Below are 17803 nucleotides of genomic sequence, written 5' to 3'. Positions count from 1 at the left end.
GCACTTCATTGTTCCTTTTCTCGCATAACTGCACTCGTCCATTACGACGGCCACAAACCCATCGTCGAATTATCCCAACTGGCGCCCCGCCATCTTATCCATGATGCATTCAGATAATCCCTCGCGATCTCATTCGTCGTCCCGTGCCGCTCAGCACTCAGCGCCTGCTCGGCCGCAACCTCGGCATACAACGAAAGAGCCCTGCCCCCCAACTCCCGTAGGTGTCGACCCAGCACAGCTCATTGGGAAGGCCCTCAAGGGCGTGCGCCGCTCGCACAATCACCCAAATGTCACCCTTCAGTTCACCGACAACACCGCGTTCCAGATCCTCGTCGACGGGTATGACCCGCGCCACCGCGGCGTCCCCAAGTATATCGAGACGGACCCCGACCTCGAGCCTATTTTCAACCACCCCGATGACCTGCGCGATGGCCCGCTCACCATATGTAATGCCGCGCGAATCACGCTCGCGGACAAAGCGTTCGACCTCAACGGGCGTGGCAGCCGATGGGACCAGACTCACTGCGGCATTGCCTTGAAATTCAAGGAAGACGGTCGCTGGCATTGCATCTGGGCGATGCTCGCGGAGTACGAGCACCACGGACAAATGAACTGCATCTTCCGCAGTTACCACGACGTCTACCTTGCCGCCCTCGCCCCTCTTCCGGGTCGGGGAAAACGACGGCCACCCAACAAAACTCAAGACTTCAACAAAAAGTGATGAATAGCACACGTCGTACGTAATCTTAACTGTGCCAAGCACACACGCGACTTACATTGTTATCACAGATGTGTGTATTAGATTATCATTATCACGACAGATATCTGGGACGGGGAACAAATGTACTTGTACTTGTACTGATTGTACTATTTAGTTGCCAGACGACGGACATATCTACGTACAGGTTGATATATAAAATTGTACAGTTACGTTTGCGGTGATTTCGATTGACTATTTTGAGTTCGATGCCCGACGCCACAAACTTTGTCGCAAGGGTGTAGCCGGTCTTGTTCACACCACAAAATTAAATCATGCTGCGTCAATCCCGTGCATCGACCTTCACATGCATTATACAAACAGGCAGCATGCTCCATCCTTTCGAGATTGGAATCATTGCTCGAACATCACGTCCAGAGGAATCCTCCAAACTCATGCTAAATCTAGCCCGACTCGGAGAGATGTTTGATTTCGAGGTCGGTGGTTAGAAGCATGTGGCATTAAGATGATTAATGCAACCCCCATCGCAGTGTTCGCCCCCAATTCTGTATCTACCGCTTGTCTCGTTCATCTCTTCAGCGAACACGTCGGATCCAATCACCACCGCGTCATTTAGACGCGAAAGTGAAGAACATGAGATATTATCAGCTCGCAGACGACAGCTGTGAGACTCGGTGTCAAGCTGGGGCAGAGCACGAAGACGACATTGAAGCCGGATGGGGAACTGAGACAGAATCCTATTGTTCGAGAATGTGTTGGTGAGTCCAAGTGTGATTACGCTGTGGGTTGTTGAGATAGACGCGCCTGTTCGTGACAGCCCCATCGCTTGACCAATGGCGAAGTCGCGACGAGGCACTGGCGGTCCAACTGACACAATCGTATCAGGCAGGTTTGGGACATCGGTCTCTGTAGGCTCGTCAGAGATCGCAGGATGCTACGGCCGGCTACGCATCAGGAACTGTTGAATACGCCACATTGCAGCACCACCGGCATGGCCTCGCCGCTCGAGCCTGGAACATTGCTCGCACCTGACAGCCCGACTGAACCGACAGCTGCCAGTTCTCGGGATCAATAGGTAGGTAGATAGCCTTCGGCGTTGTTGGATCGGGCGGACATCCTACGCCTCCTGTGGACATGTGTGGTGAAGCTTCGCTGATATGTCACGAACCCCTCCGAACATCTTCCCGCAGCCGCCAGCAACGGCCCCTTCGCCACATGACCACAGAGTACCTTTCAGGATGCTGACACGAGCTCCGCCTTTCGCGGCTCGAAGGTCAGGGTCGGTTAGCCTAATTCGGGCCTGGCATGTCCAGCATCGTTTTGAAACTACAACGTCAACAGAGACGGCGCCGGTGACAAGTTATTGTTCGAGTTTCAACGAGAAAGGCGCCACGCACTGGAATGCTAGACCACGCCATCGATGCTCCGTCCATAATAATACAATACTGCTGTGACCTGATGCTGTGGGATCGGACATCGTATAAGTGAGACCATGTTGAGCGAGGGTAATTCTTTCCCCACTGTATGGATTGCAGAGGCGCTGAACGAGATAGGATGTTGTAATTCCTTGGGAACGTGGACAAAAGCGAACCGCCCTCTTCTAATACCTTTTGCGAATGATCTGCGAAAGGTAGAAGTCCGAAGGATTCGGTTATACGTTGGCGTGCGAATTTCCAAGTAGGATGGTATAGAGACGGCACCGTTACAGCTCCCAGGGTGAGATCTCAACATGGGATATACCTGCAGGGTATGTGAGAAACTCGCCCTAATTCCAAATATGCCACCCTGACCCGTGGATAGTGCCCGCTGATCACGCTAGAACGTAATGCGTCAAACGCAATATATGATAGGCGACTGTCGATAGGTAATGGGACTACAGAGACTCTAGTCACAAGCTTGAAAAGATCAAATGTTGATGCTGCCTGTGGAACTGAATTCAGCACTCGTGATGGTGAGACATGAAATACTGGTGATACTTTCTCATAGCGTCCGATATTATTATTATAGTCATTATCTGAAAAAGGTGTAACGCTCGCTGACTCATTTCAGCCGTTCAATATGAAGTCTGACCAGCCTTGTGGGCTCTCTGTAATTTGCCGGCACTAGTGAGCCTACATTCCCGGAAACACACTACAGAACATCAATGGGAAATGCTTGCAAGGGCAAGTACATCACGATACCGCACTCACATGTCTGGAACATGAATTCTGATTGAATGTGCTCTTGAGACGGTAGTACACCTGACAAAATGGTGCACAAAGCCACACTGATCGTGGGCTTCGAGCTCGACACAACTACAGCATTCCTTTTCGTAGATTCTTCGGATGATGAGATCTTAGGTAGAATCACTATCGAGGCGATAGACTTTACAGATTCGATTGCAAGCGAGATGAGGGAACCGGCCCGACTTTGGCTCGAGGTCGCAAGGGGCAGCCTGCGCATGAACCTTTCTCACGGTTTCTATGTCTTCGCCTGCAGCAGCACAACGCTCTCAACGGGTCTCCCTTTCGTCCCTTACTCCCAACAACCTAGGTACCTTTCTCGGTGTTCCGGCCGCAATCATGTCTTCATTGTTCTCCAGGGACTGTGCGCAAGCTCAATTCAGTGCTGTTCCCGATCAAATATAGCGAGAAATTCTATCAAGACATCCTACTACCTGAGGCGGAGGATTTCTGCAAGCTTGGTGCGTCAGTACTTCATGTGTTACAGTCAATCCGATTAACGTGGCCTTTGAGAAGTTTACTACAATGACGTCCCTGTCGGTACGGCATGCTGCAGGATGGAGACTGTGGATGGACAGACGAAACTTTATCTCATGACAATGGGTATTCTCGCGGTGAGTGCAGCCTTTTCCAACGCAGTCGCACTCTTTCATGAACCGTGCGATGCAGCCTTATCGTCACAGAGGCGTGGGCTCGTATAGTCTGCAAAAGATCATTGACGCCGCCACAGCGCATGCAAAGCCCAAGATCGACGTGATCTACCTGCATGTGCAGGTCTCAAATGACTCCGCAAAGGCTTTCTACGAACGTCATGGATTCAAGGAAATAGGGGTTTATGAACACTACTACAAGAAGATTGTTCCTCAGGATGCCTGGATTCTTGAAAGGAAGATCGAGCGTTCATCAGAGAGTACGAAGTGATTCGCGTTCGTCGTGCGTACATAGGGTAAGTGCTATCTAAGATGCGGCGCAGCTACGTTCAACGACTTAATGCGAACTCTCCGTAGCTCCGCACATCGAGTACTACGATACAGTGCTGTATATGGTACACACAGATTCTTGGGATAAATAGCGGAATAATACAGACGAGGTGTGCCATTATCGCGGTTTATGTGTAAGGTGCGCATTACTGGCTGCATTAGGATAGCAGGTTAGCGTCACGCCCTTGCTTACACAAGGTACCCCACTTGACGCACGCACCTGGTAACGATTAGGGTTGACAGTCAAGTGATTAAGTTTCGTCGGCGATTCCACACCGCTTTACAAGCTGTGACACGTTTTGTCAGCCCAGCCGTTACACCGACGCACAGCCACGAACCTGATGCCGCTTTAGTGCGTCCTTCCTCGTGAACGTTTTTCCACAGCCTCCGTTACACTGAAACGGCTTCTCGCCAGTATGCGTATCGCGATGCCTCTTCAGATCGTGCTGGCGGTTGAATGAAAGTGCGCACATGTCGCACGAGAATGGCCTCTGGGGCGAGGCGGGATACTGGGTGGCCGCTTGCTGCCCGTATCCGGCCTGCGATGCGTATTGCTGCTCGGCGAGGGTCGACATTTGGTACTGCGAAGGTGAAGACGAGGTGGCGTACGACTGCGATGAAGGATAGGGAAGCGAATTCCTGCGCATATTGGCGGTCTGTGCCTGGGGGATCGGTACGCCTTGGCTTGTGTTATATGCAGACTGTGAAGACATTGATGGTGGTCGGTCACTCCGTGACGCGTAAGCATACTGTGGCTGCTCAGCCATTGTGTAGCCAGGCTGGGCCACTGCGTATGGTTGGCTAGCGCTGGAGCGGTATGTCTGCGGGGCGACGCTGTTTGTCCTCAACGAGGGATGCGTATCGTGGGAAGAGGCGGGATAATGAGTGGCGGAAGTGGCATACTGCGCGTACTGGCCGCCGCCGTTGTTCCAATGAGAAGACATGTACGCGTCGTTCGTGGGTGGCGGGATTTGGTGAGTGCGTCTGTCCGACATCAGACGCCAGAGGGGGGTGGTGATGAGTACGAGCTGCACGAATGTGTCTCATATGTACCCCCGGAGCCGCTGGATCCGTTGGGCGCGCCTTCCAGGCACAATCTCACTGCCACAAAGCAAGCAGGAGTGACGGGTGCTGACCTCTAACCTAACGGTGTCATCATGAAGCCCCCGGCAGACGCTCCAAAATTCATAACGGAAACAGATTTAGTATAGTAGCGAGTGCAATGATATGTCAACTGTTGTATGATGGCGCTCTGCGGGTCGGCGGGGTCCATAAGGAGCTTGGTGGCTGTAGTCCCTGACGCTGACTGGAGATGCAATCCCCCGCACAAAACCTCAATCTAGCTATATAGGACGCCGGAGTGTCCGTTTACTCGTGACATCAGTCGGCATACTCAGCAATAGCCCAGGAACACGCCAATGATGATCCGGCAAGACTGATGCCACTATAAGGCTTCCCGGCCCCAGCTGGAGTGCATAAACTGTCGTCCTCACGAACTCAATTGCAAAGGCAACAGAAATCACTGAACAGACGGCGTCGCCAAGAATATCTTGGACCATAGGGGTCCCACACATCTACTTTGCCACAAAGGGCGAGGCTACCCGGAACTGACATATGCGTACCTGTCGCTTCACGATTCGATCTCAAGTATCCGATGCCTCGTTCTGTGCTTGGCCTTTCACTTGAATATCCGCCGTGCCCTTAGTACTTGCGGGTTGAATGATGGAACTTATAGCACTCAACGCTATCCGCCCAATGGCCGTTGATTGAGGCATGGTAGACGCAAAAGGTTAGCCCCTCCATTTTGAAAGTGGCAGGTTGACATCATGACTTCCCAGGACAAATATGGTTTCGCTCAGGAGCTGGGAGAGCGCCGTGGTTGCGGCACCAAGCCCTTGATCATTGTGTCGCTTGGCCGCACCCACTCGCGTGAAGCTATTAAGCGGAAGCAAGTTGGTCCTTCCACTGTTGTCCGTGGATCGGCGATGTTACGCGCATAACTACTTGGCTGCTAGCTACTTAGTCAGCGTGACCTTGATGGCCTCGGGGGCAATCTCGCCGAGGTACATCATACTAGGGGCCGGGGCATTGCCATAGGGGTCCATTCTTCGGCTTCTAGGCATGATTGATGCAGCCCAAACAGTTGGTCTCGTGCAGCATTGGGTTTGGCTTCTGCGCTCGAGCCTTAGCTAGACGTACTTGGTGGTGTCATGGCAGCCACCTAGAATTACACTGATGCACTACGCACCGTGTCTAGATTTAACATTCATTCGGAGCTCGCAACAGCTGAAACAGTCGAGGGACCGCAGTAGGGCACCGCGGACCTTCTACGCTATCTTCTCGATCCTCAGTATGCTTCTGTCGATCTCCATGGGATCAGTATGTCGGTATGTCGATGCCATAAGCGGCACACCTGAGTCCACAGCCCATTGGGGGTCACACGCTCCGAGAATAATACCAGTAAGAATGTCATTAGTGGGCTCTATGCCGGCCATAGAGAATGGGGGTCGACGAGTGAAACCGAGGGGATAGAATAACCTTGATCTGAGACTTCGCAGACTGCCGATTACCATGGTTCGCGGAGCGCCAACTACGTAACCATACCAATCTCTATAAACTGCCCCTTCGTTCCTCCGGCGTATGAGCGCACTCGGGCTAGTACTGACCACAGTATATGTCTGAGAATTGCCGACCATTCACGGACAAGTGGGACAACAATTGATGATCTTGGCTTCTTGTAAAACAAACCTACGCCGGAACGCCGCCATGCCCAAACGCAATTCCAGCGCGGGTTCCAGTACACCGAGCCCGTCAAAGAAGAGATCCAAAACTGTCGCAGACCAACATAGCCTTGACCGATATTTTGGCGCGAAAGTGTCTGAGCAGGTCCGCAGCGCGCCCCAGAGTCCAGCCAAAGACAAGGTGAAAGCCGAACCACACAGATTCAAATCCACTCGCGACACGGTTGGCACCGACTCCGCGATCGCTGATGATGAAGCCCTTGCATGGAAACTGGCCGAGCAAGACGGACTTGACGTAGAGGCACTTCGAAGGCTGGAGAATGCAGCATCCAACAAGGCGACCTCTGAGCCGAAAACCAGCCGAAATCAACACAGAGTCATTGATGTTGACTTGCTAGATGACACAGGAGAGCATTCTCAGCACCAAGGTCTCTCGGACATTCGCGACATTGCCACTTCGAGCTCCGTAGATCATTCTACAAAGCCTACCGGAAGCCACAAGGCATCAGACGCAACGGCTGCGGTAGCTGCACGTTCTGCCTTCGGGAGTACTTTCGCCGGCTCCGTGTCTGACATAGCATATAGCTCTCTTGCGGTGGATCCGGTGTCTTATGTCTTTGACGATGATACCTGGCGACCGAATACTCCGGTCCCATATTCGTTTCTCGCCCATACTCTGTCTACGCTCTCAGGGACCCGTTCCCGTATAGTAATCATCAATACTCTGACAAATTCGCTGCGGACTATCACCAAGCAACATCCACTTTCTCTTCTTCCCGCGCTGTATCTTCTTTCAAATTCCCTCTCCCCTCCATACTCGCCCATTGAATTGGGATTAGGACCGTCCACGATCACCAAGGCGATACAGCACGTATCGGGACTAACTCCGGCCGCCCTGCGCCGTTTATACAATACTACCGGAGACCCAGGTACGTACGCTCCGCACATACATTTCATATCAAGTATGTATGGTCCCTTCTTAGGTGACGTTGCCTTTGAGGCGAAGTCCAATGTGCGGACGCTCATTCCACATCCGCCATTGCTCATCATCGGAGTGTATGAGTCACTTGTGAAGATCGCACATGCAAAGGGACAGGGCGCTGCTAACCAGAAGCAGAATATCGTCGAAAAACTGCTCGTAGCGGCCAAAGGGGAAGAAGTGCGGTTTCTTGTGCGCACACTATGCCTGAATCTGCGGGTTGGCGCTGTCAGGACTTCCCTACTGACGGCGCTCTCTCGGGCAGTGGTTTTGACGCCGCCGTCCAATCTCCCCGTGCCGGTGCCGTCTGGTTCGCTATATCATGCCAGCGATGAACTTCTATCGCGGATTACTCTCGTGCCGGAGCAGTCCAAGAAGAAGATTGTGGACCCGGCGAGAGATGAGCTGAATACGATCTTCGCGGGCGCTGAAGCCTTGCTGAAGAAAGTGTATGTCCAGCATCCCAACTACGACCACATCACGCAGGCGTTACTTGAAGCCGGCTTGGATGGCCTCGCCGAGCGTCTGCCGTTGACTGTTGGTACGCAGTCAAAAGTCTTGTTAAGCTTTTTATATTCATGGGCAAGCTGAAACATTTAGGAATTCCGTTACTGCCCACACTTGGATCTCCCACGCGATCCTTGGATGAAATATACGATAGGCTTGGCCTTCTTGCGTTTACTGCGGAGTTCAAGTATGACGGGCAGCGGGCGCAGATACACGCTTCCAAAGATGGGGATCTGCGGGTCAACGTCAAAATATTTTCGCGCCACCTTGAAGACATGACTGACAAGGTTCGTCTGCCGTGCTGTTTGTGACTTTTCTGACACGCGGAACGAGCCAGTATCCGGACATCGTTTTGCTAGTGCAGGGCATATTTCGCTCGCGCCCAGAAGTTCAATCTTTCATCATTGACGCTGAGATAGTCGCCATTAACCCCGTTGACGGGTCCATAAAGACATTCCAAGAACTCTCAAACAGGGCACGCAAGGATGTCAAGGTCGATGAGATCAAGGTGCCCGTTTGTGTTTTTGCCTTTGACTTGATGTGCCTGGACGGAGAGGTGAGAATTTTCTGTATATTGAGTTCCATCCTTCGTCAGACATCGCTATCAGATTCTGCTAGAGAGATCATTCAGACAAAGACGGGCACTTCTGCGCGAGCGCTTCCCTCCCTTGCACCCTGAACGGAAAGATGCTGCTCGTTTTGATCACGTACAGAGCTGCGAGAGCGAAGATGGCCGAGAGGCCATCGAGGAATTCTGGCAGACCGCTCTGAACAGTTCTTGCGAGGGTCTCATGATCAAGGTCAGTGCGCGATTATCAGACCGACAAGTCGGTGCGGTGACTAACTCGTTAGAGACTTAGCTTCTTGATCATGGTGAGGTGGTAGAGGAACTCAATCAGAAAGAAAAGCCAAGGAGGAAGCCGTTGCCCGCAACATATGAACCTGGTCACTCATCTGTTGTTTCCCTTAGGGCGCTGCTCATCATAGATATGATTCTTCTAGACAAACGTACATCCGCATGGCTGAAGCTCAAAAAGGATTACGTCACCGGGCTTGGAGATAGTCTTGATCTTGTTCCTATCGGTGCATGGCATGGTAATGGGAGGAAAGCACGGTGGTGGAGCCCGATACTGCTTGCGGTGCGGGACTCAGACACAGGAAAGTTAGTAGCTGTTTGCAAGTGCATGTCAGGTAAGAGATCAAATCTATTGATGGCAATCTAGATGAGTAACGAGCGCACTATTCACAGGGTTCTCAGATGCATTCTACAAGGTGTGATATTCCGCACGGTGAGCGCGTACGGTTGGAATTCACGCAGCGCGTCTGCAGAGCCTGGGAGAGCGGTATCCCGAGAATTCTGATACATGTTCGCCACAACCGCTATGGGACCCTGAGTGCGAGACTGGGGGTATGTTTAGCCGCCTATTGCGGAGCGCACTGTGCTGATAGAGTCTAGGTCTAAGACCTGAGGTCTTCTTTAAACCACAAGAGGTATGGGAGATACGTGGAGCCGAGTGCGTACATGGACATGCTCTATCTTGTGCTCCCGTATCGCTGATGTTCGCAAAGCATTACCATCAGCCCGGTGTCCGTGGCGGCCATAGGGCTGGTGAACCAGAATCGGGGCTTGAGCCTTCGGTTTCCGCGCTTCATGAAGATGCGAGAGGACAAGCACATTGAAGACGCCAGCACTCCGGAGTTTTTGGCCAACATGTGGCGCACCCAGCAAGCGACCGGCAAGGACCAGGTGCCAGGTGCGGATGACGGTGAGCTGGTGGACGTGGACCTTGAAGAAGACGATGTAGCCCAGAGCGAAGAGGAGGAATGAGAACATAGAATCGTGCCTCTTGTTGTTTAGTGAACGGGGAGCCGCCGGAGATGGATTTTCTTCGAGCTCAGCACCCGGGCGGCACGACGCCACCATCAACAACACCTTCCTAATCTGGGCGGCTGTGCATGCCTCCTTCGAGTCGATCATGTCTGCTCTGAGCAGCTATCCAGCGTATCTCCGCCTTTAACACCTACACCCTGAGTTCGAGCTTGGCTATTCACGACAGAGAGACTGCTGCGTACTGAGTCGCAACGATGTTCTTACTACGTCTGTTTCTGGCTGCAGTCTGTCTCATTCACCTCGTGGGCGCAGGCGAAACTGTTTATGATGCAGGTCTTGATTCTCGAGCACGACTGCGTTATGCCTATTCACTGACTATGTAATGTCAGCCATATTGGCGCGGAAGCTCGTTGACTACTCGTCCTTGAGCTTAGGCAATATGGCGACCGTGTATCCGGCCGATCATCCAACGCTCGCAGGTATGCTGTCAATGTGAGACTTGCAAACGATCACAACCTCAGCATGATCTCAACTAGGTGAACCCTTCTCCCTGCAAGAATACTATGCTAGGCACGCACCGTCCTTTGATGTCTCTGAATTATTGTGCGACCCCTTTCGTAGCTGCCATAGTAATGGCTCTCTGGCGTTGCTCTTCATGCCGATCTCTCGACACAGCCAGAACGTCTTGGCCTCGTCCAATCGTTCAGCTACGATCTCAGTGGCGGATGATCATCCCGATGCCAGCCGTGCCCGGGTAGCCTTGATTGGCACCGTCACCATATTCAAAGATCTTAGCACGGCCCCTGACGTCGCGGCGATACAGAAATGCTATCTGAAGCAACACCCAGATGCCCGTCACTGGCTTCCAGGCCCAAGAGAGCCCCACATAGTCGGTCTTTTGAAATTGACAGGGGTGCACGTCTGGATACTCACGTCATCTGTTAAGGCATACTGGGCGCGATTCGACCCCCATGTACGCCTCCCACATCTTGTTCGTCCGTCAATCGTTGATATTGGTTTTGATAGACGATATATTACGTCGGAGGATTTGGCAGCGAGCACTACATTGGCTACATCCCCTTGGAGGCATATCAAACTGCAGGGTCTGTGCAGTATGACCAGACCGCGAAAAATATCGGTAGTGGTAGACTGCATGAGCAGATTCGTATCTTGTAATTTAGCTCTCGGGGTACACCGTAAGACATGTCGTAAACGGTGCTAGTCACTAGGTTTTCTCCGCGCATAGGAACAACTCCGATGTCGGGGGCGACAAGTCTCCGATGGTTTCGGACACCTGGCATCGTGCAACAAGAAGCCTTATGAGCGCTGATGCGAAGGAGATATCTGACAAGCTGTGGTCTATATGTCAAACAACATGGTGATCACCGCATATGAATGTCAAGGAGGCTGTCCGACGTGATGGGCGGAGAAATCTTTGACGCGGTCTGTATCCTCGTTGTCACAGGACTACACGAAGACGTCAACATACTTGCAGGCTGCAGTGGATGCGCAGGTGCGGCGACATGGACCCGCCCTTCGGGCATGTCAGGTTATTGGTAATGTCGAATCCAGTACTAGCATTACAGGGCCGAGACAAGGGCCACCATAAGCCTCGTTTCGCGGATAGTCAGGTCATCTTCGCACCCTGAACTTTGTGACACAGCAGCGAACGCGGCTTCAATTGCGTCCTTAACTTGGCCGGTTTTGAATATACTGAGCCACTCCACATCCGCAGCATCCGCTGTTTGCTTTTGTAGCGTCCAATACGTGATGGCCAGGTCGGCCTTAACCCTCAGGGATACTACCCTGATGGAGACGTCTGAGGGCGACTTCCTGATGAGTTCGACGACTTCTGAGGGAGACGTCCGAGGATACTTCCGCACAATGGACCGTGAATGGGCTTCTAGTGCGGGAGATCTCGTCACTGGGCCCTCGTCAGCAAGACTATCTTGTCGCCGACGTGCGGCAACAGGACGGGGCTGTGCCCTAGCGTGCGGCTTTGGCCTGGAGCTGTCATCGTTGGCACCAGAACCGAAGTCTGTGAGATAGCTTTTGTAGAGCGCTAGCTTTAACTGGAGTACTTCCCTCGAGGAGGGTAATGCCCCGAGGAGCAGGGTGACGTCGCCGGGCGGTAAGGAGAAAACACGAGAGCCAACAGAGTTCAAGAAGATTGGCAGATCAATGTGCGTGGTCGCCGCGAGGTTGAGGAGCTGCGCAGAGTTGAGTGGCATGCCAACAAGGACCCACGATCAGTGCGGACTCACCAAGGTCAGCAGGCGGGCACCGAGTGACCTGTACTTCGGGTTCACTTGCTGGATGGCACAAAACGCCGCGTCTAGCGGAGCGTTCAAGTCCCACCGAGCCCCACTTCCTGTCCGCGGAGGTGGTATCTGGGACAACAGGAGAGTAGAATGTTGTGCTGCAGAGATGATTAGTAGCAGCAGACATAGCGAAGAAGCGGTGATCCTTACGTTGGCCACTTTCGACTGTAAGCGCCTCGTCCTTCTCTAGCACATTCACGATCCAGCTCAGAACGGGCCAGGCGTGCTGCCCGACGGCACTTGGTGGCTCCTCGTTGTCATCCTTATCCTCGTGGGCTTCTATTCGTGCACTCCGCCTCTTCCTCGGTGATGCAAAAATGTTAGATTTACGCTGCGCGAAGTCTTCCCGCAACACTGCCCAGCAATCCCTAGCATTCTTGATACGTTGAGATTCTCGTGCGACGAACGAGTCCTCGTTTTCCTCGTCCGCATCGTGTGGCAAAGAATTGCTCGCATTGTCCGTATGTGGGTAAGTTGGGAACGCGCGCATGAGGGACCCTGGAGTGTTCGTGACAGCAAAGGCAGACAAGAGATTCAATGCGGCTTCAGTCGCTGCCGGGGACGGAAACAAAGAGGATCTCTGCTGTTTTGAGAGTAGTTTACTTGGTGACCCATTCTCGGGGACAAATCTCTCCGTGTCTTGCATCTGCGCATCTGGTGGCGGAGGATAGAGAGCCATGTATACCAGCTGACGGACATGCGCCCTGAACCTCCAATGAGCTTGCACACCACCGGATTATCAGTGGATACACTCACTGTGATGGCTTGTACTTTGGGGACCGTAGTTGGTCTAGGACCAATATACCCGCTTCATATTGCCCCTCCTCAAAGCAATTATCCACAAGACCTCGTTGATGGATGGTCATTTCTCGTTCAACTTGTACTAGGCCATTGCTCGTTCCTGTTGAAGACATTACGACGTCAGATGCAACCACCGCCTCATGCAAGTGGTGCTCAAGGATGGGTGACCAGCGCGTATAGTGCGAGTGTCACAAACGCGTTAGGTCACGATGCGCAACGCGACGCGTTTCGAGGGTGCGTCACATTGACAAGTCTTCGAAGCACCACTACTATTCTGGAGCGGACCGATAGTATACATCATAACAGGTTACAAGGCAGGCTTTACGAGACACCATTCACGGTCAAATCCTATGAGACAGACTAAGCGAACACCGCGAATGTAAATGTGCACTAATGTGAAAAGCAGATAGCTGGCAGCAGAGCGAAGGCAAAGAGTGAGTGATGTACACTGGGAGCACGGATGATAAGGGAGAATAGCGATAAAAAGGGGGAGTGTTGAAAACAAGGGGAAATAGTAACTCAAGGAGCCGGGTTGAGCTTTGTGTAATCCTTCGCGGGAACGAACCCAGAACCATGGGCCGTCCTGGGACGCCTCGGACGGCCATCGTTGTCACGATCCCTCTTCCGATCTCGGCTCGGTGCATTCCTCAAGCGGAGTTGAATGGAAATCTCTTCCTGTGTTTGAGACTGATCACAGTACTTGCATTTGCAGTCAGGCTTGTCATTAGACTTCAGCGGACTGCCCTGCATCAACCACTTTGCGTGGTTGACGAATTCCGCTGGAGAGCGAAAGCATTTCACGTGGCGAGAACCTGGGTGGTCAATTGGTAACTGTAAATTCACTACATCATCTGTTTACTCACCATATAGATAGGCATCGATCCTAGGGCTATAGTGATCGCCCTTGCGATGGATGAACAACTCGTAGCCCGCGGGAAAGTCTCTGATTGTGGAATTCTCGATTTTTCCGGTCCCTGTCCGTCGGTGAGATCGGTTGACACATAAGCAAGAATCAGTATATGAGCGACACGTACATGTATCTTTTTGTTGGAAAACGGCCGCCTTCACCACATCCCTCGTCAGTGCTTCCCCTAACTTCTCCTTCCAATTGGCCAATAGCTTCCTGTCTTCCAATATACTGTTGTCTGCCGCTGCATAGTAATTAACTTCCCCGTGTTCGTCGATCTGGCGAGTAGTGTTCGGCGGCCTCATATCAGACTCGGCATCGGTCGCGGACGGAGCAAATGTAATGTCCACAGGACCGCCGTCGCGGCGCCATGCCGAGTAGTAAGGTGTATGGATGATCTGCTGACTTGGCGATAAAGGCATGAGATTTGACTCTACGAGGAGTCCGTCTATGGTTGCTATTGAGAAAGTCGTGTGTGGAGAGAAAGGGGCAATGTTCGACCATGTGCAGCCATCAGCGATTTGCGAAGGGAGCAGAACAGAGCAGAACGTAAGTCATAACGTAAGCAGATCTGTGTGGAGATCCTTATTGCTTGTTGTCCTAAAGGGATTACGGGCTTCTCGGATTCCAGCAGGCAAGATGGCCGTAGAATCGCATTTTTTCCCGCTAAATATCGACAAAGTAGAGTATATGTCTTGGGTAGCACCCAGCCGAAGCGAGAGTTACAGTTGTGTTTACTTGGGGTACTCGGGCACTGCCGATGGGAACAACTGCGTGCCTCTGCGCTTGACTTCTCCCAGCTGCCCGCCTCAGTTGACTCCAAGTTGATGTTGGCTTTCAGGAGCTGGTCTGCCTCACTCGCTCGCTATCATTTCCCTCGGGTACACATGGCCACCATGTCCGCACAAAGTCCACCAACATCTAGCAGTTCTGAAGGACCAGTTGCGAAATCAATTAAGGAGAAGGTAAACATCTAGTCAATTGCGTCTCGAATCTGCACGGTTGACCGCCGGAGCTCATCTCTATTTTTACAGTTGACATCGCTCCTGCGCCCGTCGGAGCTGACTGTTACGAATGATTCATGGCAGCACAGGCATCACGCCGCCATGAGGGCTCAAGGAGGTGGGAATGGGGAGACGCGTACGTATTCCTCGTTTCAGATTTGACAGCGCGGAGGAATCGCAGCCTCTTTGAATGCTGCGAGATACTGATTGGCTATGACTGTAGATTTCACTGTTCAAGTCGTCTCCGAAGAGTTCAAAGGCAAGGTCGGTCTTCGCATGCTTCCGCTCACGTTCAATTGCAAATCAGTCAATGACATAGACAACAATGCAACGGCATCGCATGATATACTCCGCTCTCTCCGACGAAATGTCAGCTGGTTTACATGCACTATCATTGAAAACAAAGACGTCAGAGGAATTGCGAAAGGCAGAGGAAGGCAGGACTCAGTCATGACGACGACCCGCTGACTGTCTCTCGCATTTTAACGCGTTGTGTTCTTGTGTGTAAAACATACGTCAACTTGTGAAATGTGGGTGTGCATGTCTCTGTCGTGGTGAGGCCGTTCATATCACTGGTGATGTATGACACTGGCAGATGCCTCCGACTGAAAGCTGTATGTACACTGATCCGCGAAAGCTTGCAAACTATTTTGAGCCCAGTGACGATACATACACTGGTCCGTTCACAGGGTGTCCCGGAACCGTATGCGGTCCGCGGCTCTCTGTTCTGAAGCTGATCTACAGGGGTACGTGTCCCCATTCGTTGACCCGACATCTCGATTGCCATTTATCCTCACTTGGGAGGTAATGCTGCGATCACGCTGTCAACCATTTCCCAAGAGCCGTCTGAGCAATTTCTCATAGGCAACAAATTGGTAAAGAGCGGTAACCCAGTCCGCGCCAGCTTATCGTTTGAAGCCGCTCGGGATTCTCAGATGTGAGTCTGATCGTAGGTTCCCAGAGACAAGCCGCATTGTTTAATGAAAAGGGGAAATAGTGATTGCTGCTAGTATGATGTCCCTGATGGGAGTTAAACTGTTGATCTGATCTGATCTGTGTACGTCGAGACCATTGCAGCTTGCACAGCCGAACGCACATAGCACATACACGCAACGCCTGCTCGAGGTATATCGATCTCGATACCAGACATGTCTGGATGGCAATTGCGCTGCACAGGTGTATTTGTTCTTTCCTTGTCACAATCACTCTGCTGTCCGTTGATTGACACGTCCCCGAGAGCAGCAGGTCGACTGCGCCATGGTCTTACCCGGCCACGGCCATGTTCTCATGTTCCTGTGTGATCACCGGAGTTTCTACCTGACGGCCTTGACAAATCCGTGCGTTCACGACTATCATCACCTTAGTTGTCGACGGCCTCACGCGTCTTGGAGACCGCGTCCGCGCTGTAAGCGGTGCGTCTGCTTGGGCGGGAACGACATCTGCGCGTCAATGGATCGCCATTATGTGATATGTCACTTTGTGCTAGGCGAGCAGCGTAAACAGTGTGGCATCTACCTGCGCTCGCGGTGTAGATAAATATGACGCACCGTCAGGTCTCATTGACTCGGTGTCTCCGTTCTCCCCTCTTCCACTTCGCTAGTTTATACGATGCCCAACCGTCAGCCTCCGCCCGACCCCAGGCGGGACGAGCAGCGGCCTACTCTTCCTCCTATCCGCCAGTTGTTTGGTTGTAAGTGCCTTGTACAAGCATGAATATAAAGTGCTAAACTGATGCTATTTTCCTATAGCGGAGCTTTCGCAAGCGGTTCCGCCCCAGCAATCGCGACAACATTCTACTTCACCCCAGATCCCGTTTCATCGTCTCGCAATTGCAGACGAGGACCGGCGGAGCCGACCGCAATCTCCCGCAGCTGGTCTTAGGGGAAATGCTTCGTCCTCGCAGACCTATCCGTCGTACCAAGGTGGTCCGAGACCATCCACTCCAGGCCATTTGAGAAATGCTTCCGATCCTGCGCAGCGCGCCATCTACGGTGCACACCCGCACCCGTCTCAGTATGCCAATGCCGGTCATCCCGGGTTCCAGCCTCGCGTACCACAGGGTACCGATCGGATCATTCCCGCGAGCGGGACATATCCCTACGCTGCGTCTCAGCAGGCCTACCCATCCATGCCTATAGCGAGCACAAGCTCAGCGGGTGACGCCGCCGCCGGGCGGTCGTCTTCCTCCAGATATGAATGCAACTACTGCGGAAAGGGGTTCACCCGACCCAGCAGCCTCAAGGTGCGTGGGCCTGTCAACGCCATGATGTCCGCTGCTGAGAGTCGTAGATACACACTAACACACACACCGGAGAGAAACGTGAGTTTGCGACGCGCCTAGTACGGTGATGAGTTAATCAAACAAGTTCTGTGCAGCCTTCACATGCCCCTACGAAGGTTGTGGCCGAAGTTTCAGCGTCCAGAGCAATATGCGTCGGCACGCACGGGTACACGAACGAAGCAGTGGCTCTCAGCCCGAGGCAGATGACGACAGCCCCGAGGAGGGCGACGAACAGCCCACCTCCAACACCGACAAAGCCGCGGGCAATGCCAATCAACCTCGATAAATCCATTGTGATCTTTCACGGACCCGAACGCAACATGACGACAAACATCAAGTGTACACTCGCATCCCCACTGGTCCACTACTATATCACTATATATGTATCTAGTCTGCAACACTACACCGCATCGCCCTATTTATTGCACGGACTTTACACTCGCATCGTATATTTATTGGACGTCTCTATAGAAATGCTATACAAACATGCACTCATCGCAGCTGTAAGTTA

General features: G+C 52.5%; 8 protein-coding genes across 8 annotated transcripts; 6 read left to right on the top strand and 2 right to left on the bottom strand.

Moving 5' to 3' along the window:
* Nucleotides 1-36: 36 nt before the first annotated feature.
* Nucleotides 37-941, top strand: POSPLADRAFT_1064756 (hypothetical protein). The gene is made up of 2 exons (XM_024481844.1): nucleotides 37-736; nucleotides 790-941. The coding sequence occupies exon 1, from the start codon at nucleotides 101-103 to the stop codon at nucleotides 719-721; it is 621 nt and encodes a 206-aa protein (XP_024343231.1). The 5' UTR covers nucleotides 37-100; the 3' UTR covers nucleotides 722-736; nucleotides 790-941.
* A 2239-nt stretch (nucleotides 942-3180) lies between these two features.
* On the top strand, nucleotides 3181-3861 carry POSPLADRAFT_1133385 (hypothetical protein; the record flags this gene model as incomplete). Its single annotated transcript, XM_024484336.1, has 4 exons — nucleotides 3181-3250; nucleotides 3300-3401; nucleotides 3454-3554; nucleotides 3610-3861. The coding sequence occupies 4 exons, from the start codon at nucleotides 3181-3183 to the stop codon at nucleotides 3859-3861; spliced, it is 525 nt and encodes a 174-aa protein (XP_024343230.1).
* A 397-nt stretch (nucleotides 3862-4258) lies between these two features.
* POSPLADRAFT_1102542 (hypothetical protein) lies at nucleotides 4259-4414 on the bottom strand (the record flags this gene model as incomplete). Its single annotated transcript, XM_024483233.1, has 1 exon — nucleotides 4259-4414. A coding segment is annotated over one exon (156 nt), but the record flags the coding sequence as incomplete, so codon positions are not given.
* A 2272-nt stretch (nucleotides 4415-6686) lies between these two features.
* Nucleotides 6687-9975, top strand: POSPLADRAFT_1043869 (hypothetical protein; the record flags this gene model as incomplete). Its single annotated transcript, XM_024478401.1, has 12 exons — nucleotides 6687-7089; nucleotides 7171-7590; nucleotides 7645-8142; nucleotides 8241-8434; nucleotides 8485-8703; nucleotides 8756-8947; nucleotides 9008-9092; nucleotides 9150-9338; nucleotides 9397-9419; nucleotides 9477-9555; nucleotides 9604-9661; nucleotides 9717-9975. The coding sequence occupies 12 exons, from the start codon at nucleotides 6687-6689 to the stop codon at nucleotides 9973-9975; spliced, it is 2619 nt and encodes an 872-aa protein (XP_024343228.1).
* Nucleotides 9976-10360: 385 nt separating this feature from the next.
* On the top strand, nucleotides 10361-11154 carry POSPLADRAFT_1133324 (hypothetical protein; the record flags this gene model as incomplete). The annotated part of the gene is made up of 5 exons (XM_024484323.1): nucleotides 10361-10457; nucleotides 10515-10557; nucleotides 10609-10867; nucleotides 10925-10951; nucleotides 11005-11154. The coding sequence occupies 5 exons, from the start codon at nucleotides 10361-10363 to the stop codon at nucleotides 11152-11154; spliced, it is 576 nt and encodes a 191-aa protein (XP_024343227.1).
* A 404-nt stretch (nucleotides 11155-11558) lies between these two features.
* Nucleotides 11559-14436, bottom strand: POSPLADRAFT_1064754 (hypothetical protein; the record flags this gene model as incomplete). The annotated part of the gene is made up of 5 exons (XM_024481843.1): nucleotides 14135-14436; nucleotides 13964-14074; nucleotides 12450-12953; nucleotides 12243-12397; nucleotides 11559-12188 (listed from the first exon to the last, which is right to left on the bottom strand). Exons 1-5 carry the CDS (start codon nucleotides 14427-14429, stop codon nucleotides 11559-11561), a joined length of 1695 nt encoding a protein of 564 aa, XP_024343226.1. The 5' UTR covers nucleotides 14430-14436.
* A 354-nt stretch (nucleotides 14437-14790) lies between these two features.
* On the top strand, nucleotides 14791-15552 carry POSPLADRAFT_1038620 (hypothetical protein). Its single transcript, XM_024477411.1, has 4 exons — nucleotides 14791-14972; nucleotides 15042-15147; nucleotides 15235-15275; nucleotides 15331-15552. Exons 1-4 carry the CDS (start codon nucleotides 14904-14906, stop codon nucleotides 15463-15465), a joined length of 351 nt encoding a protein of 116 aa, XP_024343225.1. The 5' UTR covers nucleotides 14791-14903; the 3' UTR covers nucleotides 15466-15552.
* Nucleotides 15553-16288: 736 nt separating this feature from the next.
* Nucleotides 16289-17723, top strand: POSPLADRAFT_1166442 (hypothetical protein). The gene is made up of 5 exons (XM_024487920.1): nucleotides 16289-16348; nucleotides 16403-16701; nucleotides 16760-17253; nucleotides 17301-17331; nucleotides 17388-17723. The coding sequence occupies exons 2-5, from the start codon at nucleotides 16620-16622 to the stop codon at nucleotides 17576-17578; spliced, it is 798 nt and encodes a 265-aa protein (XP_024343224.1). The 5' UTR covers nucleotides 16289-16348; nucleotides 16403-16619; the 3' UTR covers nucleotides 17579-17723.
* The last annotated feature ends 80 nt before the right edge of the window (nucleotides 17724-17803 follow it).

The sequence above is a fragment of the Postia placenta genome (genome assembly GCF_002117355.1).
Source record: "Postia placenta MAD-698-R-SB12 unplaced genomic scaffold POSPLAscaffold_2, whole genome shotgun sequence".
Taxonomy (NCBI): domain Eukaryota; kingdom Fungi; phylum Basidiomycota; class Agaricomycetes; order Polyporales; family Adustoporiaceae; genus Rhodonia; species Rhodonia placenta.
This window is presented reverse-complemented; position numbering and strand designations above follow the sequence as displayed.